Source organism: Fukomys damarensis, unplaced genomic scaffold, assembly GCF_012274545.1.
Source record: "Fukomys damarensis isolate Sample0158 unplaced genomic scaffold, DMR_v1.0_HiC HiC_scaffold_23, whole genome shotgun sequence".
Taxonomy (NCBI): domain Eukaryota; kingdom Metazoa; phylum Chordata; class Mammalia; order Rodentia; family Bathyergidae; genus Fukomys; species Fukomys damarensis.
The window spans coordinates 57,327,011-57,353,213 of NW_022900935.1; the positions used below are offsets into that span (position 1 = coordinate 57,327,011).

At 46.9% G+C, this 26,203-nt stretch overlaps 4 protein-coding genes across 4 annotated transcripts in view; 3 read left to right on the top strand and 1 right to left on the bottom strand.

Annotated features, from left to right (window-relative positions):
• Slc39a11 (solute carrier family 39 member 11) overlaps positions 1-25,959 on the bottom strand; it is a 412,155-nt gene extending 386,196 nt beyond the window's left edge. Inside the window, exon 1 of the mRNA XM_010640585.3 lies at positions 25,738-25,959. The gene's annotated coding sequence lies outside the window, so the exon portion shown is untranslated. The remainder of the gene's footprint in view (positions 1-25,737) is intronic.
• Positions 10-6,347, top strand: Sstr2 (somatostatin receptor 2). Its single transcript, XM_010640582.3, has 2 exons — positions 10-159; positions 4,176-6,347. Exon 2 carries the CDS (start codon positions 4,271-4,273, stop codon positions 5,378-5,380), a length of 1,110 nt encoding a protein of 369 aa, XP_010638884.1. The 5' UTR covers positions 10-159; positions 4,176-4,270; the 3' UTR covers positions 5,381-6,347.
• Positions 25,763-26,182, top strand: LOC109118567 (conserved oligomeric Golgi complex subunit 1-like). Its single transcript, XM_019210020.2, has one exon. It carries the CDS (start codon positions 25,801-25,803, stop codon positions 26,092-26,094), a length of 294 nt encoding a protein of 97 aa, XP_019065565.1. The 5' UTR covers positions 25,763-25,800; the 3' UTR covers positions 26,095-26,182.
• The window catches only part of LOC104873758 (conserved oligomeric Golgi complex subunit 1), a 23,731-nt gene continuing 23,672 nt past the window's right edge, over positions 26,145-26,203 (top strand). The window contains exon 1 of the mRNA XM_019210019.1: positions 26,145-26,193. Coding sequence (XP_019065564.1) covers positions 26,145-26,193 — 49 coding nt within the window. The remainder of the gene's footprint in view (positions 26,194-26,203) is intronic.

The window sequence follows — 26,203 nt, forward strand, 5'->3', positions numbered from 1 at the left end:
GGCCGGGGGAGCCGGTGCCAGGAGCCTGAGGTGCCGCGAGCCCGGGACGCCCCGGCGTCAGGCACCTGTCAAGCTGCTCCGCTCCCTGGCACCGGGCGGGAAAGGGACAGCTACTAGGCGCTGGCGAGCCCGGATAAGGAACTGCTGCAGAAAACCAAGGTAGGCTGTGTGCGTGCGTGTGCGCTGTGTGTGACCGAGAGGCGGACACAGACGGAGAGAGCGAGAAGCGCATTTGGACACCTGTGTGCATCTGCGCTGACGGTCGTGCCCCCAACCGTGCGAAGAGCGTAGGTCCCGGTGCACGCTTCCCCGGCCTGTGCCTGTTGGCGACGGCTGGGAGACTGCGTGGGAACGAACGCCAGGGGTGTCCTGGAGTAAGTCGGGGGCTGTAGGTGGTGCGTGCCGGGACCGACCTGGCTGCAAGCCTCTGCCTGTGTGCCTGGCGTGTGCCAGTGTCCAGAGGCAGCTACCATTCTCTCCGAGCCACTTGCAAAAGACCCCGGAGCAGGGGGAGTAGGGTCAGAGGAAGGGATGTGTCAGGGGCCACCCCGGGCTCCTGCGGGCGCGCATCTCCGAGATCTGGAGCTCTGAGCCCGGGAGTGGAGAGCGCGCGAGTGGGGGGGGGCACCAAGCGGAGAGAAGAGGGGATTCCCCACCAGACTGGAGGAGTGGCTCGGGGGCCTCACCTCCCGCCTCTGTGCAGGGACAATAGCCTGCCTGGACCGCGAGACGGAAAGGCTGGTCAAACCCCCCCAAGCAACTGGCTTCACCTCCAGCTGGCCCTGGCACCTCAGTCTCACTCTGTTTAGAGGCTGGACGTGCTGGCATCGCAGTCTTCCTGGAAATGGTAGGGAATCCTTCAGGAGACCCTGCTCTGAGAGTCCCCGAGTTGAAGGAGGATCTTCCCAGCTCCCGCTCCGATGTCCAGAGAGGCGCCCCACCACCACCACCTTTGGCCAGCACGGAGGCTTTTCCCTGGCGCTCTAGCACCGCGGTGGCCCACACCGGATTGCTGCCAGTGGGGGCTCCGGCTCCAGCCCCAGCTCTGAGGCCCAGCTGGTTTAGCGGCTGGGCTGGAAGGGAGGCAGGAGTGGGGGTTAAATGGGGAAAGACGCTAGGAACACAACAATCAAGGCTAGGTAGTATCTAGGGCCACCTGGATGTCAGGTCTCGCAGTTCCATCTCTCATTCCTGCTCTGGGATAAAGGAAGGGACCCCTGTAACTCTTCTCTTCCACAGAGCCTGGCCGCCAGCTCAGAGTAAACCAACAACCAGGCCATCCCCAGTAGCTAACAATTCTTAAACTCGAAAAACAAAGAAAGCAGAAAATCAGACCTCCTGGTACATTTAATTTGACCACAATTCAACAAGTATTGACTGCCTGGTATGTGCAATCCACTCCCTGTGGGCGAACATGAAGCACAAGTCTCTCGGCGACCTCAGGCAGATGAGTTTCTTGCTAAATGAGACTCACCAAGGTTTGAGCTTATTTCTTTGTGGAGGAGCTGCTCCCAGCACCAGCTACCACCTCTACTACCTCTGCCAGGGCTCTGAACCCCATCTCTTGCTGCCTCTCAAACATGCTTCTCAGTCTACTTCAGAAAAAGCAAAACAAAACAAACAAACCTGACCCTCATGTACTTTGGTACAGTAAAAAGCACAGTTAGGGCTGGGAAACAACATCTGACCTTTCCTCACACCCCTGCACCACCACCACCACCACCACCACCACCACCACCATCATCATCATCATCATCATCATCATCATCATCCCAAGAGCTCTAGACAGGGTTTCTGTGGCCCGGGGCTCTTCAGGACAACCCAGGCCTCAGAGTGTGACCATTCATGGGACACACATGGGCCTCCAGCAGGACTAAGGGTTAACGTACACTCCAAGTGCAGCCAGCTGAAATAGAATTCTGGATTTGTAGATTTAAATAACAGATCCAGGGATACTAAAAACAGCTTCTTTACAGCCTCTCTGTAATAGCTGTCAGTTTATGCTTTTTTTTTCTTTTAGCCCAATGCAGACATGAAATCCTGGGTCCTCAAGGTACTTTGAAAAATAGATTGGCCACAAAGCCCAGCCTCTGCAGACACTATTCGATGGGGGATAATAGCACAGAAAGAATAAGCAGTGTGCCTGGCAATACAGAACAAATCACAGGCAAAGGTGGGCAGGGATGCTCTTGTACTTGTTGTTGCCTAAATCTCCCTTACCTGCTTTGTCTGTGAGCATTGAGCATTCACTCTCTCATCTACTCGCAGGCACCAGGAAAAGTAACTCCGTGCAGGGGAGAGGTTTCAGCCAGTTTTATTACTCCTACTGTGTGCTGCACACAGCACCCCTTGGCAACTTCCATCTCCTGGACTGACTTCCTGCCCTGTCTTATTGTTTCTCTTCATACACTCAAGGCCCAGCTCCCAAATCCCTCCTGTGCAGCTTCCTCTAACTCCCCAAGGAAGAAAGGAATTCTTACAGCCTTTGTTAATCTCTGTGCCATCCACACCCTCTGTGAGTTGGCTTCCTTGGCTGTCTCCCCTACTAAATTATTACTCCCAAGAGGGCACCAGACATGTCTTTGTGCCCAGCACAAAGAAGCCCATATATTTTGAATGATTGTAAATAAATCACTTAAGTATGGGATGATCCATTGCCTTATATCTCAAGCCAAGCCAATAGTGCTACAGTTATATGCTCGGCAAGCATGGAGGTAACATCAGAGTCAGTTGCTTTCAATCACTTGTTTTCCAGTCTGTTGAGGAGCAGATGCACTGCCATGAAAAGCAGAGGAGATGTAGGGCCAGGTGGCCTGTTCCTTGCTAAATCCCAACTCTGCCAACTATGGGAGCAAGCTCCTTAAAGTCTCTAGGCCTTGACAGCCTCCTCTTTAAAATGGAGATAATGTCCCACTTCTCATGACGATGGGGAAGATGGGAGGGTGTGGGAATGAACTGTCTCAGAGTTTAGAAACTTCTGTACACATTTACAGAGAAGGGGTCCCTCACCTGGTTCCTGTTTTGGTCCTTAAACAGGGAATTGCAGCCAAATCCTCTAGGAGGTTAGAAATACTTTGCAGCAGCACCATGGTTGGGGACTTCAGGAAAGGGCTGTCCTTAGCATGAGGCAGACAAGTATCAGGGACTGGAGAATCAAAAATGGAGCAAACAACATCTACACTAAAGCACACATTTAAAAAAATTATTTTATTTATTTATTTATTTATTTATTTATTTATTTTAGGGCTGGGGATTTAGCTCAGTGGTTCTGGTGCCTGCCTCATAAGCCCAAGTGCCCGAGCTCAATCCCCGGTACAAAAAAAAAAAAAACAATTTTTTTTGAGGCAAGTTCTCATGTAGTTTAGGGTGCCCTTGAACTCACTATGTGGTTCAGGCTGGCCTCAGACTAGTGTCAGTCCTCCTGCCTCAGCCTCCCAAATGCCAGAATTACAGGCCTGAACCACCATGCCTAGCTTCAGACTTTTATTTCTAATACTGAAGACCATAAATTGATTCACAGTGTAGGCAAATTTCAATAAACTGAAGATAATGAGATGGTGGAGGATAAAAGCGGAGGGCTCAACACAAAGCTAGGTGTCTTTCCATACCTTCTGTCATTTAACCTTCACGGCAGCCCCCTTCCGACAAAGGAGCTTCTGAGTGAGGAAGGGCTGAACATGAGGCCACATGGGCTCAGCCGTGGAGACCAGGACTGTTCTAACTCTAAACTTTGGTGTTTTTTCCATTGCAAGGATTGAGAGTGGAACGACTCCCCAGCAGGCAGCCAGTCACATAGATTTCTTCGCAGGGAAAAGACACAGGATACTGGAGTCAGAGCCTCCCACCCCAAGGTCAGGAGCTGAAATTCTCCAACCTCTGCCTTTTGGCGGTTTGCACCAGTCAAACTACTGACAGGTCAAAGTATGTGTTCTTGAGGTCACGGTCATCCCCTACACCTGCGTCACCAAAACTGGTGGCCGAGCCCTGCCCCCACTACAGGAAAGGAGCCCAAACAAGTCTGCGCACAGACAAGGATAGGCTGGCAGCTGAGCTGGTGTGGAAGGATAGCACGTTCTCCAGTTTAAGAGTGTGTCTAAGAGGATAAAGCAGAAACACGGAAAGCTGGTAAAACCTAAAAAGCCTGGGACTGATAGGCCCATCTTCTTTCCTTCCAGATGTCACAGTGGGTCCTTGGCCTCCAGGGCCCACTGCAGTGTGAATAAGATCTCTGTCCAGGCTGGCTGGCTCTCGACTGAGAGGCAGAGCAACCATGGAGCTGGCGTATGAGCAACTCAACGGGAGCCAAGTGTGGTTGGCCTCTCCCTTCGAGCTCAATGGCTCAGTGACAGCGCTCAACAACTCGAACCAGACAGAGCCATACTATGACATGACCAGCAACGCGGTCCTCACGTTCATATATTTTGTGGTCTGCATCATTGGCTTGTGTGGCAACACGCTCGTCATTTATGTCATCCTCCGCTATGCCAAGATGAAGACCATCACCAACATCTACATCCTCAACTTGGCCATCGCAGACGAGCTCTTCATGCTGGGGCTCCCCTTCTTGGCCATGCAGGTGGCACTGGTCCACTGGCCTTTTGGCAAGGCCATCTGCCGGGTGGTCATGACTGTGGATGGCATCAATCAGTTCACCAGCATTTTCTGCTTGACAGTCATGAGCATTGACCGTTACCTGGCTGTGGTCCACCCCATCAAGTCTGCCAAGTGGAGGAGACCCAGGACAGCCAAGATGATCAACGTGGCTGTGTGGGGAGTCTCTCTGCTGGTCATCTTGCCTATCATGATATATGCTGGGCTTCGGAGCAACCAGTGGGGGCGAAGCAGCTGCACCATCAACTGGCCAGGTGAATCTGGGGCATGGTACACAGGGTTCATCATCTACGCTTTCATCCTAGGGTTCCTGGTGCCCCTCACCATCATTTGTCTTTGCTACCTGTTCATTATCATCAAGGTCAAGTCCTCCGGAATCCGAGTGGGTTCCTCCAAGAGGAAAAAATCTGAGAAGAAGGTCACTCGAATGGTGTCCATTGTGGTGGCTGTCTTCATTTTCTGCTGGCTCCCCTTCTATGTCTTCAATGTCTCCTCTGTGTCTGTGGTCATCAATCCCACCCCAGCCCTTAAAGGCATGTTTGACTTTGTGGTGGTCCTCACCTATGCTAACAGCTGCGCCAACCCCATCCTCTATGCCTTCTTATCTGACAACTTCAAGAAGAGCTTCCAGAACGTGCTGTGCTTGGTCAAGGTGAGTGGCACAGATGATGGGGAACGGAGTGACAGTAAGCAGGATAAATCCCGGCTGAATGAGACCACAGAGACCCAGAGGACTCTCCTCAATGGAGACCTCCAAACCAGCATCTGAACTGCTAGGGGGAAACAAAAGCAAAGAGAAAGCAAGCCCTGCGTCTTGGCAATGGGCTCTATCCTCACACTCCCTTCCTCTCACCCATCACCGCAGCTTCTAGAATAAAGGATTGCTCAGCATGAGCCCATTCAGAGACCGGGGTTGGAGCTGGCCTGATTGAATGATAGTGTCTCACATTGATTACCTCCCCCTGAAGGTGACATTTAAACGTAGGCAGACAAGTCAAACTCTGGAGAGGAGGAGATTATGCCTGGGTGTGACCTTGAGAAACGCTGAAGCTCAACAAAAATAGAAAAAAAAACAAAACTACCTATGTGTTTGTGTGCTTAAAAGCTACTATGTAATCTTGTGTTCCGCTATTTATACTTGTATTACTCCTATCTATTCTTTGTACAGTCATTACCTACATTTTCTTAGTTTATGGATGCGAGTAGTAAAGTCAACTGTGTATAGTACACATGGACATTTACCAAAATATGGAACTAAAGAAATGGACTTAACATGAAGCCAACAAAGTTTAAGCTTCAGGGCTCTCTCTAGCAGTGTGGTCATATGGTCATGATTTTGTTTAAAAAAAAAAAACAAAAACAAAAACAAACCTGTGAAAATAAGGTATTTTTGTATCCTCTGTCTTAGGAGGGCCCCCTAAACTGTATAGACTTCCAGCCTCACAAAATCTGCCCCCGACCTAGGGTATTCGCTTCATTAAGTTCAGGAAAGTTAGGTCAAAATAAAGAGGAGATGGGAAAAGATATTTGAAGACCCAAAATATAAATTCATGAGTTTCCTCTTCTCAAATGCAGTTATTCATTTACCCTAAACGACTTAAGTGGCTGTAGTCATCCATCACTGTATTTACCAAGACAAAACTGGCTTTGTTATAAGACTACTTTTTTTCTTCTCAAACTGGTTTAATCTTTCTTAGGAAGCCATTGAGAAGAAAAATTGCTAACATGAAAGGCAAAAAAAAAAAAAAAAAAAAAAAAAAAAAAAAAAAGAAAAAAAAAAAAAAAAAAAAAAAGGATTGTGATTCTTGTGGGGAAACAATTTTCTCTCCTCACCATGAAAATAAATGAGTAAGAATGAAGCAAAATTATACCTTTATGAGAAACTATTAAAAATTTTTTTTCTTTTAATGCTGGACATGACTTTCTAAAGAAAGAAAATGGAAATGTAATTCAACAACACCACAAAGAGTTTTTTAAAGGACTTTTCACAAAACTAGGCAGTAAGAAAATCAGAATGCATATTAAAGAGGGCTGGGGATTTGGCTCAGTGGTTCTGTGTGCAAATGCAAGGTCCTGAGTTCAATCCCTGGTACAAAAAAAAAAAATCATCCCATCCCCAACGCAATGCATATTAAAGACCTGAGGACATTGTTCATAAAACAAAAACACACGTCAGCCAATAGATATTCAGCATGAAGGGGAGGTGGGGGTGCTTGTGTTGAAAGGAGCCCCATCCTTCATGGGTATTGCTATGCTACCTTCTTCACTGACTGTATACTCATTAGGCGTCATATTTAATGCCATGAACTCTCTGAGCTATTCCCCCAAGGACTTTTGTTCCCCAAACTGTAGACAGGTTTATGTACAAGTGATAAGAAGGGACAATGCCTATTTCATGGGCTGATCACAGTTTCCAGGCTATAAAGAAATATACACCCAGTATTTGCAAGGTGCCACCCTGTCTCTTTTATGGAAGAAAGTATGACTGTTAACATCTTGTACGTAGATTTTACCGTATTTTTAAGTGAGCTTTCCTCTTCTGTCTCCCTAAGCCAGGCCTGTTTGAAGGTCAGAATGACTAATTGTCCCATCTGTGGCTTCCTTAATGCGCTGCTTTTATTCCCTCTGCCTATATCTTTCACCTCATTCCCCAAAGTACTTACTGTGATTTAAAAAATATGTTCCATAAGATTTATGATAGAAAAATAAATTCATGCAAAAATAAAAAGAGGTGCAATTATGAAACAAGGCCATAGGGAAAGTTGTTACCAAAAAAATCGCATGGGGTAAAATTCCACACTGTAGGGACAGGGGGCACTATAGGTAGGGAAAAGATAGGATGAAGGCCTCATTGAGCTTTATTAAAAATTAATAAGGCAGTTTTGACCTCTGCAGCCAGACTAGCAATTAGAAAGGCAAAGGCAGCTAGACTCTGAGGAATTAGACAAACTTCCTAGGTAGCATGATTAACACAAGAATCACAAACTTCCCCTTCACTAAATCCTTTAGCCTAAACTGCTTGTCCATAAGGTCCCCACCCATAATCTTGCCCTCCACCAAAGGGTAGGCAAAGGTCTCAGGGCTGGAGGAAATCCAAGGTTGGGCTGAAAGACAAGCCAGAGAGCCAATCAGATTCCAAGAGCCTGGTGGGACAAAGAGCTCAATAAAAAGAGCTGCAGACAAGCAATTCACTTTCGAATTCTCCCTACTCATTTTGAGCATCTCTCTGTCATCTTTCTTTTCCGCCTTTCCCATCTTCAAGTAAACTGTCATCTTTTATTTTACACTGCTTGTTTGATTCTTTACCGACACTGGGTTTAGGATCGCCGGGAGCTGTGTTCCAGCAGAGCAGTGGCTTGCAGTCCACCTCTGGACGTTGCAGTGTGGAATAGCACGGCATGGTGCACAACCCTCCCTAGATGCTACAACACCATTACTAAAGGCAAAGTCAGCTACAGGCTCAGCTCAGGGCTTGCCCCCTGGCAGTTGTATCGAATGGAAAGTGATGTAAAAATAAAAACAAGCAAAGAAAGAAACACTATAAACCCAGTTTTACCATTGTTGTAATATGAGGTGTCCCAGGGTCTTTGAATAGTGCTGGAGGTTTTTTTGTTTGTTTGTTTGTTTGTTTTTACTTCGGGAAATAATTCTAGGAGACCAAAATTGGTAGAAACAATTTCAAGGCAGTTAAGAATAATCCTATAGTATCCATGTTCTGGAGACCAGAGAAACTACGCCCAAAGCATTGACAACATCAAAATCAAATTCATAGCCATGATCTGGAGTTATCATCCATCAACGGACTGATTATTTGCAGGCAAAAAAAAAAGGACCTTTAAGATCAATGTTATAATCCCACCCAAACAAGCTGTGAATACAAATAGCATTTCCACTATCCAGAGATGTATTTTTTATTTTTTGAAATATCTATTTCAAGGATGACTTGCTCTCTGGTTTTCTTTTACCCAGAAGAGAGAATAAAGCTTTTAATGTAAATGCTATTGCAATTTTAATTCAAAATTTTAGTCTTAGCTTCAGCTCATTATGACAATAAATCTGCTGCATGTTAAGAGAAGAAAAGGTAATGCATCCTGTTGATTTTAGGGTATCACTACCATTAACATAGGTAGTTAAGAGCTGATTAAATCTCTGTGGATTTAGCGAAAAAGGTTTTGGGAAAGATATTATGACAACATGGCCCGAATTAAATGTTAGTTTGTGTTTCAGTAACACAGCATTGAGTAACATTGGAGTTGGAGTTGAAGCTTCGATGAGGTTCATACCATAGCCTGGAACAATTTCAGGTACAAAGACAGGAGATGGAGAAATGGCATGCAAAGAGAAAAATGTGGGCTGGTGGATGGGATTTCCAGAGCTGGCTACGAACTGGAGCCTATTTGCTTATACAATCTAATCTCTTGTCCATGAAGGAACACGGGTATTGCTTGCCAAAGCTTGCAGCCCCAGCTGCCCTGGACAGGAGAGTCATGGTAGAAAAGTGTACAGTCTGACCGTTGGGGATGGGTAGGAAGAAAAGGGCTGTGGCAGTACATGCTCCCAATGAGCTCCAACAGTGACGATTCAGTGAAGACTGAAGTTACAGAGGCAGGAAGACAGGTGCTTGGACCTGGCTGAAGAAAGGTGACTAATGTCAAAAGGTTCCATATATGGTCAGGAAAGCCTGCTTAATGTTTCTGAAGTGTGAATTATCGTAAGAGTCACAATAGCTTATAAGCAGTTGTGCTTCTAAGAGATGGCTTATAATCAATCACTTGTCTCATCCACATTTTTGCTAGGTTCAAAAACATTAAATTTCCCATCAAACATTCTATCAAAGCAAACCTTTACCTGAGTGCTTGTTTTGCTTCTAATATGTGTTTCCAGAAACACTCTCTTTTATGACTAATTTTTTCTATTGGCTCGTGTAAAAGTGGGCACTGGGACTGTGTTCTACTCACAGCGGAAAATCTTCTGTAGCTGCCATTACTGATTCAGTGACCAATCAGCCTGGGAATAACATCTCAAGGACAAGCTTTCACACCTGCCACCCTCACTGCCACTTTCTAGGCCTGCGTAGCCCTTCCTCTACTTGGCAGTGGCTAAGCACTGGCAAATATCTATTTGTTCTCCCATAGATGTCTCTGGTTGTATCTCTCTGGACTGTACTTAAAAACAGGGCTAAATATTAACCAAGACCTAACCAAGCCAACTATAAAGCATTATTGATTCTCCTAAGATGAGAAGTACATGTAATGTCATTAGAATGAAATGCTGTGGCCAGATCGCCCAGCACACTGAACGCCTGCCTCCTGTTGGGCACAGATTTTAAGCATGAGGGAGCTGAGGGCAGAGATTCAGCTTCAGGAGGCAGAGAAGCAGGAGGTGATGGGCAGGAAGGGACAGGCTTCATTTCCCATCGTTTTCCTGGCATTATCAAAGGGATGGACCAGGGGTGGAAAGGGCCTCTTGCCTTGGATATGGGTGTCTGGAAGCAGAAAAGGGATGTCCTGATTAGAGATATCATTGCCCGGTCTCTTCAGAAAAGCCCATGAGAGACGCAATATGAGGCCCACTTACAAAGAAATCTGAACTGTCATCCCACGGCCTTTCTGCCCCAACTATTTGGTGATAGGAGCCTCTAGCTATTTAAGGATAAAGGATCTTTTGCAGTAGAAGTCACTGAAGAAAAGGAGGCCTGGATGAACTCAGCCCCAGAGGCTGCCGGGTCTAGCAAAGAAGACTGCTTAAGCCCTGGATGCAGCATCTTCAAAAAGCAGTGTGGACTGAGGATATGGGTCAGTAGTTCCGGCCCCCAAAACAACAGCTTGCAAAGTGGCAAGCACAGGGGCCCTGGAGGAAAACTACTGGTCTCAAGGGAGAAAGACCCACAATCAGCTCTTGGACGGTGGCTAGCAGTCCCCTCACCAGGTACCAGGTACTGCAGTGCCATTTCTGCGGTAGCAAACTCCCCTCCTGGGTAGTGCTTCCTCTGTCTCTCAGGCTCCTGTTCCCAGATGAGAGAGAATGTTCATTGGTGGCTGAGTGGATTGTTTTCTTCTTTTTAAAGAAGAATCCCCAAAGGCCCTCAAACCACAAAACCTTTAATGTTAGCCAGCAGCCTCTCCCTTCTCAGGAGGAAAGAAATGTTCTAAGGCTCTCAAGTGCTCCTCTGTTTGTGGTTTCACTCCAGCTTTTGCTCCTGGACACGCTCGTGTGCCTGCGCACATGTGATGCTGGGGACACAGGATACACATGCAAATGCAGGGCACCCTCGTGTGTGCATGTGTTGTGCATGCCCAGACCTGTGAGGCTCAGGTGTGACGCTCGCTCAGAGGAGGCGTGTGGGACTCATGAGATCCTCCAATAGCTTTCTGAGGAAGGACAGAACCACAATCTGGTTAACTCGCTGTTATTCATTTTTTGAAATTCATTTTTTTGTAGGCCAACGCCCCCACGGGGACAATGATGTACCATATCAGTGACTTGTTCACCCAGAAGATCCTGTACTCTGTCACAGACTGCAGGGCTAGCCCTCATCAGCTGTCCTGGATACAGCAGGCCACCTCAACTAAAACAATTAAAAATCAAGAGTGGGCCAAAGGGTGTGAGTGGCGGACAACAGATCATCCAACTAGTCAAACAACTGAAAGCACCACTCACAGCAATGGTTTTGCAAATAAGAATCACTGAAATTAATTCTTAAATTTATCCTCATCAAGGACAGCATCTTAATAGACATCACACACAAACACCACACACACACACACACACACACACACACGCATCTTAGTCCAAATCTAAGGAAATGAATGGCAGTTAGCTCTCTTCTTCCCCCACGAAGACACCTCCACACAGACTATCTGAAACATAAACATGGCCCTCCCCTGCCACCGTCCTCCTTCAGTCCGCTCCTATGACTCGGGATTGTGCTGTCAGCTCCTCCTGTCTGCCTTCTGCACACCCGCAGTGCTCACTGGGGAAGAGGGCTGGGGAAGGTGCACCCTTCTCTGACGAGCCGAAGCTTGATCTCCAACGTTCGTGCGTTGAGATTGAGTTAGCAGAGCTCCAGCTGCATGGCCAACCTGGCCGCCAATGTGAAGGCTTGGCTTGGATGAAGATGTACTTTGGCTTCAGCTTAAGTATTCTTTGGCAGATTAAAAGAGTCTCTTTGATATCTCTTCCAAACTCCAGGGTAGACGGGCAGCGGAGGTGACAGACACCACAGCTCTTTCCATTCCCTTTTCCTCTGCAACTTCAACCGCCCACCTTTAGCTCCCCCTGGTTCCCAGGGCTTGTCAACCCCAAGGGAGGGAGATTATATCCTCAGTCACACACTGTGGGGCTCAGCAAGGGGCTGTGCGCACAGCCAAAGACATTGTATCTTGGCCTTCAGTGGAACATTTCTAGTACAGCTGAGCAGGCACAAAACTAGTTTGCTACCAGCAACATGGTTCTGGGCTGTTGGGCAGACATGAAAATGGGTACTTACAGGGTTGGGATTTTGAGGACTTATGTCCTGTCTCTAGGACCCATAAAAGTAAATAGTAATTGCTGGAGAAAAACCAAGCGAGGCACTGATGTAACAGATAATTTCAACAGGAAAGCCTATTTTCAGAGACTGGCTTCACCTTAAAGAGTGTTAAGGAAGCCAGCTGTGGTGGGCACACTCGTAATCCCAGCTGTCTGAGAGCCTGAGGCAAGAGGATCACAGGTTCAATTCCAGCCTGGGCAAGTTAGTGACTTCGTGAGATGCTGTCTCAAAAAAATAAAAATAAAAATAAAAATAAAAATAAAAATAAAAAGGGCTGTGGGTATAGCTCACTGTGATGGCCTTAGGTTCAATCCCCAGTACCAAAAAAAAAAAAAAAAAAAAAAAAAAAAAAGGAGCTGGACACAGTGGCATATACCTGCAGTCACAGCTACTTGGAAGGCTGAGGCAGGAGAGTCACTTGAGCCAAGGAGTTCAAGGCCAGCCTGGGCAACATGGATGGTAAGAGCCTGTCTCAGAAACAAAATCAAAACCCAAAATGGTTAAGGTCAACAGAGGCCCTGGCATTCCCAGAGAACTCAAGATAGGGGATGGGTTTTGCCTTTGCACTGAGAGTCTCAGTCTTTAAAATTCAGCACATCACAGTTTGTTTCCTGGAACTGTATCTTCCACCTGTCTTACAAATCATGGATCTCTCTAATAGTTTTGTTTTTGTTTTTGTTTTTGTTTTTAATTTTTTGAGACAGGGTCTCACTATGTAGTGAGACTGACCTGGAACTCACTATGTAGCTCAGGCTGGTCTCGAACTCACAGTGATCCTCCTGCCTCAGCCTCCCGATTACAGGCATGCGCCACCAGCCACCAATTTTGTTTTTGTTTTTAATTTTTTGAGACAGGGTCTCACTATGTAGTGAGACTGACCTGGAACTCACTATGTAGCTCAGGCTGGTCTCGAACTCACAGTGATCCTCCTGCCTCAGCCTCCCGATTACAGGCATGCGCCACCACGCCTGGCCTCTCTAATAGTTTAGATCCTAATCTTTTTAATGATTTCTCTTTTTGAAAATTCCACAGCACCCCCTTTAAACTGGAGTAAGGTGGCCAAGGATGTAGCTCAGCAATGGAGCGCTTGCCTAGCGTGCACAAAGCCCTGGGTTCAATCCCTAGTAGAAAAAAAAAACAAAACAAAACTAGTAAGAGATACTTCGTTTTCAAAATGCAATTGGGAACCGACTTGGAGGGGATGAGCCAGCAGAAGATCGGAATCCTCCAGGTCAGTGCTCCACGCATCTCCCTCCTTTCGGTCGCTGCGTGTTCTCTGACAGCAGCTTCCTACACAGCTGTGCAGGTGGAAAGGACTCTTCGAGCAATCAGCTGATAAAGACTGGTTTCCCATCAGCTCAGCGGAGGAGATCAGCCAGCCCAGCCAGTGAGTGAAGTCCCACGAGCAGCTGCCGAGCTTACTGTATCCAGATTGCCAGAGAAAAGCAACAGACCCTTGGACTCCACAGAATGCCTGGAAAGCCCCACCCCGCAACCCAGGGGGTGGGTTGGTGTTCTCATTCCCAACACAATGACAACATCACACTTGTACAGAAGAGAGCACGGGGTGCGGGGAGCTGACGTTCAGAGTGCACTTAAGGTAGCTGAACATGCACCTATCTTAGTCTTCTTCCTCTTTATTTTATAGTTAACCTATCCATCACTCTCTGGCTGTCCCTCACCATCACACAACAGTGGACTCTTCCACGCAGAAGATCAGTCACTGTCATCAGTATCACACATTTTAATAGACATGCTCCCCCCCCACACACAAACACTCTCAAGGTCTTTAGAGTGGTGCCAGCATCACTGTATTTTACTTTGTTCTGTTTTTGTTGCTTTTTGTGGTACTAGATTTGAACCCAGGATCTTCAAACTGAGCCCTTTTTATTTTTTAAACACACCCAGCCCTTTTTGCTTTTTTATTTGGAGACACGATCTCGCTGAATCACTGAGTTGCCAGGTGTTATGGCTTGTGTCTAGATGTCCCCCAAAGCCTCAGGTGGCGTAGGTGGGGCTTTTTCAGAAGTGGCTGGAGCTAGAGTGTGTGAGGCTGGAACTGATTCATGGTGCAATGCTAGGATCCAGAGCACTAGGACTAAAGGGTGTGAGCGCTCTCCGCCCTAAGTGGACTGGGTAAGATACAGGGGATAGAAAGAGCTGTGGTGATCTGCCTTGTTGTTTTGCTATCTTCTGCCCACCATGAGCTGTTTGCCCTCTGTGATGCCCTCTGCCATGACACCCAGCCTTGAAGCCAGCCAACTATGGACTGAAACCTCTACACACTGAGCCAAATAAACCTTTCCTTCCTTAACTTTGGGTGTTGGGTATTTTGTCTCAGCAATGAGAAAAGTAACTAAGACACCAGGGCCAGATTTAATTTGGTAACCAGCACATTGAGAATACCTGGCTTCTTTTGTGTCTCTTTTCCTGAAGGTGGTAAAGATCATAAAGTGGATCTCTGCCACCCCTTCCTTTGAAGGGGCTAAATGGAGTTTTCCTTTTCCTCCCATGCTCTATGGACACAAGGAAGATAGGACAACCAGGAAAAACTTCCTATAACCCTGGGGCCCACTTTCAAGTACGTGACTGATAGATTGTTTTCACATGAGAAATTTGTGCACACAGTGGTCCACTGCCAGATTTTCCACATTCTTTTATTAGTATAAGTTTGTAGTACAAAATGATTACATTGATTGTGGGAGCTGGCTCATGCACATAACACATCTTAACTCTATGTCCTTCCCTTTCCTTTCTCCTCCCCTCCCGCCCCCTCTCCTCATCTCAGCTTTCTGCATTCTTAAAATATTTTGGATGAGCATATTCTTGCTAACACAACATCCCTGCATTACTAGTATTTAGATGGATGATAAAATTTCTTTTGCTTTCTAATGAGCCTGTATGATTATATATGCTTCTCTATCAGATAATTTTTTTTCTTTTTTGGGGGGTAGGGTACCAGGGATCGAACTTGGGCCCTTGGACCCTTGTGCTTGCAAGGCAGGTGCCCGAACCACTGAGCTAAATCTGTGGCCCTCTGTCAGATAAATTTACCTCCACGTTTGTGGTCAAAAGAAACAAAAGCTAATGTTAAAAAAAGACATAGAGATTTCTTTCTGACACTTAAATTTACACATGTACTGTTTTTATTAAGTGCCTTCCAATGAAGTCATAGTCTGAATGGAAGGGACTTAACTCTGTTCATTAGGCTAGCTACATGTATTCTTTTTTTGTTTTGTTTTGTATCAGGGATCGAACTTGGGTCTTTGTGCTTGCACGGCAGGCACCAGAACCACTGAGCTAAATCCCCGGCTAGGCTAGCTATGTGAATTGATCTGTCTTAATTATTTTTCTCTTGTTGCTGAGACAAAATACCCAACACCCAAAGTTAAGGAAGGAAAGGTTTATTTGGCTCAGTTTGTAGAGGTTTCAGTTCATAGTTGGCTAGCTCCAAGGCAGGGTGACACGTGGCAGAGGAGTATCATGGAGAAGAAACAGATCATGGTAGTCAGAAGGCAGCAAGACAGCAAGCAGCAAATGAGAAGTGGCAATGACAGCTTCTTTCTGTCCCTAGGCTACCCGCCCTTAGGATGGGTAGCACTCACACATAGAGCTATACCAAACCAATTAGTAGACTAGTTTAGTAATTACACACCCTTAATCCCAGGATCACATACTCTAGATCCAGCCACCTCTGAAAAAGCCCCATCTATGACTGCATGAGGCTTTGGGAGGACATCTAGACATAAGCCATAACATCACCTCTGTCCTCCACACACCTCTGAAAAAGACCCCATGTGCTCAAGAAAATGGGCCAGAGCCTTAAGAGACACAACCCACATTTCCAACTTCCCAATAGCCTGGACTGAGATGGGCTTTTGAATTTTACAATTTGCTTTACTTAGAACACTCAGCCCAGTGAAAAATCTATGCAATATTTTTCAGATGTTGCCAAATTCTCAGAAATCATTTCACTGGGGACAAAAGAACAAAAAGAAAAAGAAAAAGCTTGGAAATAGGAACCTACTGGAGAGTCCAAATTTTGTGCACAGGTCGACTTTCAATAACCCTATCTGATTTCTTCCAGATTTCAAAGCCTTGTTTAAGTAGCCCAGCCCATCACAAGGCAGATGATGGAAGAGCTTATCTAGAAATGCCATAAAGCCAGGACAGATTTCCACGGCAGCAAAACTTACTACAGAGAAATGCCAGGAGTTTAGAAATCAGGTCCAAGAAAACTTTTATCATCTTTTCATCTTCTTTGACTCAAATCCAAAACGACACATTTCCATTTGCTTAAAACATAGCCTTAACTATCATATAGACTACTAAACTCAGAGAAGGAAATTAGCTCAGTGTTTGACCCCTCCACATGGACTGAGCCTTGTTCTAAGCACTTTGGATGCATTGTCTCATTCAGTTCCCTTAAGAGACCAAGGAAGTAGGTGCCATGATTATCCATGCTTCCTCATCTATAAAAACAAGGACAAAACATTTTACATTGCAGAACTTGGAAAGACTGGATGAAAGAAAAACATTTAAAAGAATGTCATATCATCAGGTGGCTAGCAGTACCAAGTAAACATTAGACAGAGTGTCTCTATGTTGCCCAGGCTAGCCTTGAAATCTGGGGCTCAAGTGATCTTCCTGCCTTGGCTTTCTGAGTAACTGGAAGAGAGGCATGCACCACTGCACTCAGCAGGTTCCCTTCACCTTTATTTAGAACAAAAGAAAACCAGAAATTTCTTGGTTCTTAAACAGACTATTTTCTAAAATTTGCTAATATTAACTCATGGCTTTTAATCCTACCATTAGTGGAAAACTTAGCTGCCACTCATAAAGCCAGCTTTGTGATACAAGATGACAGAAACCTGGGGTGCAGAGAAGCAAACGCAGTAATGTCTCTGCCTTATGTGGCACACATTTTTGCTACATTTTGTTCCTTTCTGGCTATAGGACTTTACTCCTCTGCTAAGCTTCACTACCCCTTGTTCTCCATCACAGTGGGCCAAGGACAGCCTCCCACCTCTGACACAGAGCCTCAGATCACCCAAGAATCCTGGGAAGGTCACAACAAGGTATAGTTCACTGAGCTCTTTCTCTTCTTCCAGTGCGAGACCATGGTTGGCCTGAGGCCTGGTGCTCATTGGAGGGAGAGGATGGGACCGCCCATACTGGGTCTATCACTACCTGTAGCATTTGCAGGTCCAGAAGAAACAGATGGTGCAATCAAGAAAGATGAGTGCAGCAGAGAAGCCATGTCCAGGGGTGAGAGTGGGTGTAAGGGAGTCAGCAAGGGAAGGATGAGAGGCCTGAAGATGAGGTAAGGGGAGAGGAGAGAAAGAGGTCAGGAGAGCCCAATGGAGAGGCTAAAGTAATCCCCTTGTGCCCGGATGGCTGAACTCAACTAGAGCCAGGGGGCAAGAGAGCTTCTGAGGCAGCCTCCAGACATGTAGCAGAGAGAGGTTACACATGGAATGGGGCAGGGGAAGAGGCACGTGAAGAGGTCATGGCACCCACTACGCTGTCTCTGTCACAGAATCCCTTGCACCCCTACAGCACCCACAAGACACAGGCAGTCCTTGGTACTTGGCTGCTCTGAAACTCATCCCATTTGGTACTCTGTGCATCCTGACACAAAAACTCGCCTCAGTCTTCACGTCATTTTGGTCCTCAGCAAACAAACTAGAACTTGTCTGTGTCAACTGCCTCATGACTTGCTACCCTTCCCGGCCAGAATAATTTGTTTGATATTCATCATATTTTGTACTTGCCACACCTCCTGGCACCAATTAAGGAGTACCCAGGTACCACTGAACAGGTACTAGTGAGGGGGGCTTGGGCTTTAACATGCTAGATGTGCTCTAAATCAGAAGGTTTTTTAGAAAGCAGCATCTGCCTGCTGGGAGCTGTGAAAGGGATGGCGGATGAGATTTCCAGCCTCAGACATCATTCAAGGCAGCCACACACAGGCTATTCCATACAATTTAGTCAAATAGCCACATTTCCCCCCAAAATTCTATTTATAAAGACCCAAACTACAAAATTTCTCTTGTCCAAGGATTCAGACTCTTTCATCATCCAGTCCGATGCAAGAAGGTTTGTCTGATGTACGAGCTAAGTTCTTAACTCGTAAGGTCTGGACAGACAGTCCTGGTCAGGCTCCCTGCACACAGCACCCTTCCTGCAGCTCAGCAGCGTCCTCCAGCTGATTGGCGGGTCTAGGTCCCTGAACTGCAAATGTCCTCAGCATCCTGCTGTCTGATATTTTCAGCACTGGATTTTGATTCCCAGGATAGGGTGCGATCCTACTTATGTCTCACCCCAAGGAAGGGTGGACTTGAAAATTGCTTCTTCATAATCTTACTCCTGCCATGCTGGATCCAAGAGGAAACATCCCATTAGATATTCATCATCAAATCTGAACATCTTTGGTGGTACCGTGGCTACCTGAAGCCCACTGCCTTTCTCCAGGTAAAGAGAGGGCTGCCTCACTAGAACAAACTTCCTGTCTTATGAACCTCCTTCCTCATGCTGAAGACACTGAAACAGAGGCAGGACTGGGACCACCTCCCTCTTGAATTTAGGTTGGCCCCAAATGTTGCTGTCTTGGAGAATAAACATCAGCGGACAGACTCAGGACCAGCCTGGAAGCTACCAGGTAGGAAGGTTCAGACAGGCAGGAGCAGCCCCAACATTCAAAGGGCCAAAGAAGTCACATAATGGGGCAGGGGGGCCCTGATAGATGGCTGGAATATGAATGGATTCAACATTTTGGAAATTAGAATAAATAAATCTCAAGTTTTTCTTTCTCTCGCTTGGAAATTAATAAGGTAAAGTCAGGTGGCATGTGATTATTTACAGATGTGTTAGCAAATCAATACATTATTACAGAGTCAAATTATTCACGCACACGGCCAATACTGAGCATCTACTATGGGTCAGGGGCTGTTCTAGAGGCTGGGAACTCAGGGAGAGAAAAGGCAGACCAGGTCTCTGCTCCTTGTTGGAGAGATGCTCAATTAAAGACACACAGGGCCAAGGATTTAGCTTAGTGGTTCCGCTGCCTACCTGGCAAGCGCAAGGACACGAGTTCAATCCCCAGTACCAAACCAAACCAAACAAAACAAAAACTGCACAATTAAATGAACTTGTAATTTCAAGAAGATGATGAATGCTATGATGAAAAGACACAGACAATAAAGACTGGTGGCTAAGGGTATGGGCTCCTCAGCCAGACAGCTGCTTACATCTCAGCTCTGCTACCTCCTTAGTGACTTGGGGCAAATGGCAGAACCTCCCCCAGCTCCAGTTTTATCCTCAATAAAGTGGAGATAGTGATAGAGAACACTTTTATAAATAACTAAAACCTATGAAGTGTCATAATATAGAATGGCTTCTACCGTCCCTAGCTGTAGTCTGTTTTGCTCAGAACTAACAAGACACCGGAGGCACAAATTGCTGAATGAGGCATTTAGTCTCACCCTGGGATAATAGGGCACATCAAGGTCTTGAGCTCCGGAGAGACTGGAGCCACCTGATGGCAAAAGTGTCAAGATAAAAAGGACCATTGCCAACATTCGCTCCCCTGATCCTGAACACCCCCTTCCTATGGACTAGAATAGATAACTACGAGAATCTTAAAGGTAAACTCCCCAACTGCAAAGAACTGTTACATCTGGGTTGAAAAGATTAACTATTTTGTGACCGTGATTTGAACTGTAAGGATGGCATGCGACCACCCAAATGAAGTCAAGGCTGTAAAGCCTGTTAAAAGGAGTTGTAACCCAGTGGATCACTGGTCCAGGCACGGCTTATATGCGATCGACCCACACCAATGGATTAAATGTGTTATTTTACCTCCATTCTGCTGCCTCTCTGTGTGTCGCTTACTGATTCCTTCTGTGACAACAGGACCAGGATACAGTGATGAAGGCCTTGCATGTGTGAGAACTGAGGAGGGTCCTTCATGTTAGGGGCTTATGGTAGTGGCTGACAACAGCGAACAGTTGATAAATGTCAGCTCTTACTGTTTTAGCCTGGGGTAGGTCAGGCAGCCCTGGGGGAGGAGGTAAAGGCCATGCGTAGATCTGGCAGAAGACACTGCAAGAGTGAAGAGGGCCTTGGCAGGAAGTGAGCCGGGTCCTTTCTGTGGAACTGAAAGGAGACTAAAGAGATGGAGGGACTAGAGTTGGGTGTGGGAGAAGAACAGAGAGGCAGAACCGGTCAGCCACACAGGGACTGGACAGGCCATGGACAGAAGCTTGCCTCTGGCCAAGAGGGACAGGCAGACAATTGCAAAGGATCCACAAGACATGTTTTCCACTTTGAGAAGATTCAGCTGGCTTTGTGGTGAGAAGCATGAAGCAAAGGAGCACAGAAGTAGACACTGGGGGAATCAGAAGGTCACTAGACTTGTAATCCCATCACTCTGGGAGGCTGGGGCAAGAGGATTGAAAGCTCAAGCCCAACCTAGGCAACCTGGCGAAACCCAGGGTCAAAATAAAAAAAAATAATAAATAAGGAAAGGACTGAGGATGTAGCTCAATGAGAACGTGCGATCCCCCTTACCACGGGGTGGGGGTGGGGGCAGCAGTGGTAACTAGTTTAGTTGAGAAGCAGGTGGCTTGGGTCAGGATGGAGACAGCAGGGTTGTAAAAGGACCAGATGTTAGAAAAGTATGTCCCATGGGTAAACATCAGCTCCCACTTCTTTCTGTACATGAAGTCTTTTTGGACACAGCCATGCTTCTGCGTGTCCCTTCTATCTACTGCTGTTCGGGTGACAGTGGCCTTGCTGTAATAGTTGCCACAGAGACCACGAGAGTTGCAAAACCCAGGTACCACCTGGCGCTTCATATCAAGAGTTCATGAACCTCCGACAGGGAGGAAGAGCCCACAATTCTGGCAAACGGTTTGGGTGTGGAAAGTGAGAGGAGAGAGATGGAGGATTATTTCTGAGCTTTAGCCAGGAATAATAAAGTGGTGCCATTTCCTGGGATAGGCTGACCTGGAATGTGGACAGATAGCTGGGGAGAGTTCTTACTTTGGGTCCATTTAGTCTGACATGTCTCACAGCTCAGACTCTAGGGGCAGTGAAGACTCTAAGGAGACATTCGAAGCAGGCGCTCACTGGGAACAGCAAACACAGGAGTCGTCTGCAAACGCCTCATCTTTCTACCCATTTCCACTTCCACCCTTCTGAGTCAGGACGTGGAGGAAGGGTGCTGAGGAAGTGTGAAGCCTAGAAGTGCAGGCTCCTTCATCATGGGTAACGCCTGCCTGGCTGTTTGTCGAAGGCAGTGTCCCAGGTATCTGCAAACAGTTAAGTTAAATAATTGCCCCTCCTGCCATTAATGTCACCTTCAGCAGACACAGGCTGAGAAGTGCTGCTATCAAGAGAAGATGTCAAGACAACTTATCAGGCTCTCTTAATCCCATTGGCATCTCAGCCAAGAGCAAACACCATCAAGTATCTGAATCGCACCTCTCAATAGCGTAGAATTCAACTTTCTGTGCCCTGATGCGACTTTTACTGACACAGCCAGTCCTTTACTACAACAGATTTCCTTTCCTTTTGTCTTGTTTTGTGATCAGATTCTTCTTTTTTCCTCTTTTCTTCCTTGTAGCTTTCTCCCTTTCCATTTCTCCTAGATTAGCCAGAGTGAAAGGTCTTATTTTCATTTTCATAAGTAATTTTATCTCTTCCCCAGGGACAAAGCCTTTAACATATTTCAATACCCAAACTATAGAAACCTCTTCTGTTTTAAGTATTAATCTGTCTTGGTTTCTATATATCTGTTACAAAGTAAGAAGAGAAATGGAAAAAAAAAAAAAAGAAGAAATCTGTTCCTCAGTGTTCCAAATGAGATAAGAGTACATACTGATGGGCTTAGAAGGGACTGAATAGCAGAATACATTCTTGGTTTTGAAGGCAATCCTTAACATGGTTGACATTTGGCTACCGATCTTGGCCACCCCATGGGGCACTACACCCGAATCACTGGAAATCCATTCCAGCCCAGGTGCTCAAAAAGCCTGGACTACTACAGAGACCCACTCTCAGGCAGAGGGCATGGAGTGCCAGGGGACCACCTGAGTGGTGCTCAGAATTGCTGAGCTATGTGTCTCTGGTTATTCTGAAATTTTCTTTGATGCTAGCAATGCAACAAAGTAAAAAAGATCAAAGATTTCTAAAGTCAGACTGACTGGGATCTGAAGACAGGCTTGGCTACTACTGACCTGCCTTGACTTTGGACAGGTTGCTTGATCCTATGAACCTGTTTCATTGGTAAAATGAGTGCCAAACTGCCAGTGCATAGGACTAGGGTAAGGATTAGAGATAATAGATGCAGAATGCCTAGATGGTACCCAAAAGTTAGCTCTTATTATGAGCAGAATGCCTCGTTTTGAATGAAGGGTCCCAGAATGATCTAAATATACCAAAGTGCCGGGGATTTAGCTCAGTGGTACCACTGCCTGCCTTGCAAGCACAAGGTCCTGAGTTTGATCCCCAGTACCAAAATCAATCAATCAACCAGCCATAATAGGTTAAACGTTTAATGCTTAAAATTCTACAGCTAAAGGTCATGATGGGTCCTTAATTCATATGTCCTGCTGCTGGATAGCTCTAATGTGAATTGTTACATTCCTGCTGGCTTGAACCACTGGTGGTACATGCATGACTGTTCCATCACATGGCACAGGGCAGTCCTATCAGGTGGAGCAAGTCACTCAATGAGACAGTATGGGTGGTTCAAAACGGCACGAATGTGTTAAGGTAAAAGGAAGAAAGCTTGATACAGTAGTAGAAGTCACACCTGTGCTTATCCCAACACCCAAACTAAACTACAACAATAGTCAGTTGTGTACCTCCTAATACCTGATATAAAAAGCACTTAGTTTCTCATCTCTGTCACCTGTCCCCAGTTTAGTGTCTGATCCAGCTGCTGAAGCTGAGCTCTTGGCCCAATCCCTAGTTTCCGTAATTCCAGCTGACATGCCCCTCAGGAGAGGTGTGACTGCTCCCTGGATGCAGGGCAAAGGAAAGGAGGCTTCAAGAACAAGGAGTCAATGGCCAATTTGCTCCAGGCCTCAGGAGCTTTCCAGAATCCAGGCTAAGAAGAAAGATTGAAAAAAGCCTCCATCTGCAATGGGTTCTGCAAGAAGAGGAGCAACAGTGGCATCTTCAGGACAGTCAGATGAACTCGGCAGGGAAAACACAGCAGAAAGGCAGAGACAGACATCTGACTGCAGAGCACACTGGGCCCTGGAAACACTCAGCTGCTTGACTTGCAGGTATTATGTAGAAGTGCAATCCACCTCTCTCAAGGGGAAGCCCAGGCCTCCCGTTCTCCCTGATACACTTACCATCTGCCCCCCACCCACTGTTGGAATGGCTTCAGGAAACTCTCACAGAGATGAAAACTCGAGAAGAGAGACACTCAGTTAGGGTCTCTAGGGCAACTCACAGGCCCTGGTTTTGAGCCTCAAAGAAATCAGTTGAGCTTGGTGGTACAGGCCTGCAGTCCTACCATCCTGGGAGGATGAGGCAGGAGGTTTGAGCCTAGGCTGGGCAACTCAGTGACTTAGCAAGACCCTGTCTTAAAATAAAAAACAGAAAAAGGGCCAAGGATGTAGGCCAGTGTGAAGGCCCTAGGTTCAACTCCCAGTGCCATAAAACAATTGAAAGTAAAACAGTGGAATCTAACCACGATGCATTAGGCAGCGTGAGCAGCACTGGGAAAGGTGGAGAGACAGGGCAAATGGACAAAGGGAAGCTAAATACCCAGGATCTGATCAAAGCAGCCACAAGATGATTCTGGAGAGGTCACCCTGTGGATGCCCACAGCTGTCACCAGCTCTGCCTCTAGCATTGGCACTGAGGAGCTATGGCTGGACTCAGCAGCCCTGCCATCCCTGGAGAGTGGGTGCTGCAGGTGATACCTGCACTGCCAGCAGAATGCCATCCCTACTGTCCCTGCTTCCTGACTTCACTAGCATTCCATCCATCCCAAGGCCACATGGTTATGTCTGGTTCATCCCTCCCAGGACACCAGCTTGCCTTGTAGCTGTAAGAAATCCCAGTAAAAGATCTTTTCAGACAGAAATGAACTCCCAAAGCACAGAACTGATTTTGCAGATGCTGTGCAGGAAAACACCAATCACTGTCCCCCACAGAATGGGCTTGCACAGCCAGCGAATTGCAGCCCCACCACTAAGGGTCCTTCTGAGTTTAGAGAAAACTGGAAAAGTAGAAAAGGGCAGTAGCCAAGATTTCAAAATCTAGATTCAAGTGCTCACTATCACTTACAAGCTATATGACGAGAGCACATAAGTAACCTGCTCTGGCTTTTTGCTATGTATTGAATAGTTATAGTGTTCCTGCTTACCTTGCAGAGCTGATGTATGTAACAGACTTTGAAAACTGAACTGTTTGCCTCCCAGGGTCTCGGGTTAACCATCTCTGAAGCAAGAATAACATTACCTATACTGTAGGGCTACTGTGAAGTAAAGTGGAATATCTTAAATTAATGGTTTATTTACAGAGCAAAATTTGTTGATGTCTGGGAATTGCCTGGAAATAATAAAGGTGTTGTGTGGGAGAGGGCTGTCCATTAGACTGATAGCGACACAGATGGGTCTGTGTGCAACCTGGCTGGTGACCCGCTGTACCATCTTCTCTGCATTAATGTGGAGTGAAATCTTGGTGAAGTTGTCCGTAATGAACTCTCAAAATGATGGTCCTGCACCAGGAGAAACAAGCCAGTCTTCAAATTTCATTATTTACTAGGTTAACATCCACCCCACGCAAAACAGAAAAATCTCAAAGTACTAGAGAGAGAGAGAGAGAGAGAGAGAGAGAGAGAGAGAAAGAGAAAGAGAGAGAGTGAGAGAGAGAGAAGGAGGGAGGAAGGGAAGGGAGGGGAAAAGAAGAGAAGAGAGGAAGGGGAGATATAAGTGTTCAGGGCAGCCTTTGCAATTTAACTCTTTCCCATGTATAGAAATGGCCTCAAACTTCTTTTCTAAAATTCTGTTCAGCTAATGACCCTAGCAAATAACAGGATGCACACTTGCTTCCTTAGGCTGCATCCACGTGTCACAAGCGGCACAGGTGTTGGTGAGTGCGGGTGGCGCCCAGCAGGTGTAACCCAGCAGCAGCAGGGTCAGACAAGTGCATTCAGCCGTGGGCCCCAGCCTTCACCCCACCAGTTACCTGGGTAGCGGGATTTTTCCAGGAAAAGGCACCGACTGACAGCGGAATAACGTGATGGGGGGTGTGTGGGTTGGAATAGCCTAGAAGGGGACACAAGAGTCCAGAGGAGAAATGACAATCAGATCGCCGGAGTCTACTCGCAATTAACTCGACCATAAAGGTTTTTTTTTGTATAAAGGAAAGGTTTCAGGTGCGACGAGGTTTCAGGCGTTGACAGGTAAACGCACCACCAGCCTTGCGACCCAGCTTTTTAAGCAGCTAGCCTCCTTTGCTAAATCTACAGCGGTACCCGCTTCCCAACCAAACGATGCCAGCCCCTGATTCCCAGGAAGCCCGGAACAAACATGGGCCCGAGAGACCGGAAGTGCGTCTGCCCTTACCTAAGATGGCGGGTGGGCGGACTGAAAGGCGGAAGTGGCTGCCAGCTGACGGATCCCGGTATCATGGCGGCTACTGCTGCGTCCGCCGCTCTGAAGCGGCTGGATCTGCGGGATGCCGCGGCGCTTTTCGAGACTCATGGGGAGGAGGAAATCCGTGGGCTAGAGCGCCAGGTTCGGGCCGAGATCGAGCACAAGAAGGAGGAGCTGCGGCAGATGGTGGGTGAGCGGTACCGCGACCTGATCGAGGCGGCAGACACCATCGGCCAGATGCGCCGCTGCGCCGAGGGGCTGGTGGACGCGGTGAAGGCCAGCCGCGGCTCTTCGAGACTCAGGGGGAGGAGGAAATCCGTGGGCTAGAGCGCCAGGTTCGGGCCGAGATCGAGCACAAGAAGGAGGAGCTGCGGCAGATGGTGGGTGAGCGGTACCGCGACCTGATCGAGGCGGCAGACACACTCGGCCAGATGCG

What these genes read in the sequence shown, in the direction of transcription:
- Sstr2 (XM_010640582.3), top strand. Translation starts at nt 4,271, where the DNA reads ATGGAGCTGGCGTATGAGCAACTCAACGGGAGCCAAGTGTGGTTGGCC.
- LOC109118567 (XM_019210020.2), top strand. Translation starts at nt 25,801, where the DNA reads ATGGCGGCTACTGCTGCGTCCGCCGCTCTGAAGCGGCTGGATCTGCGG.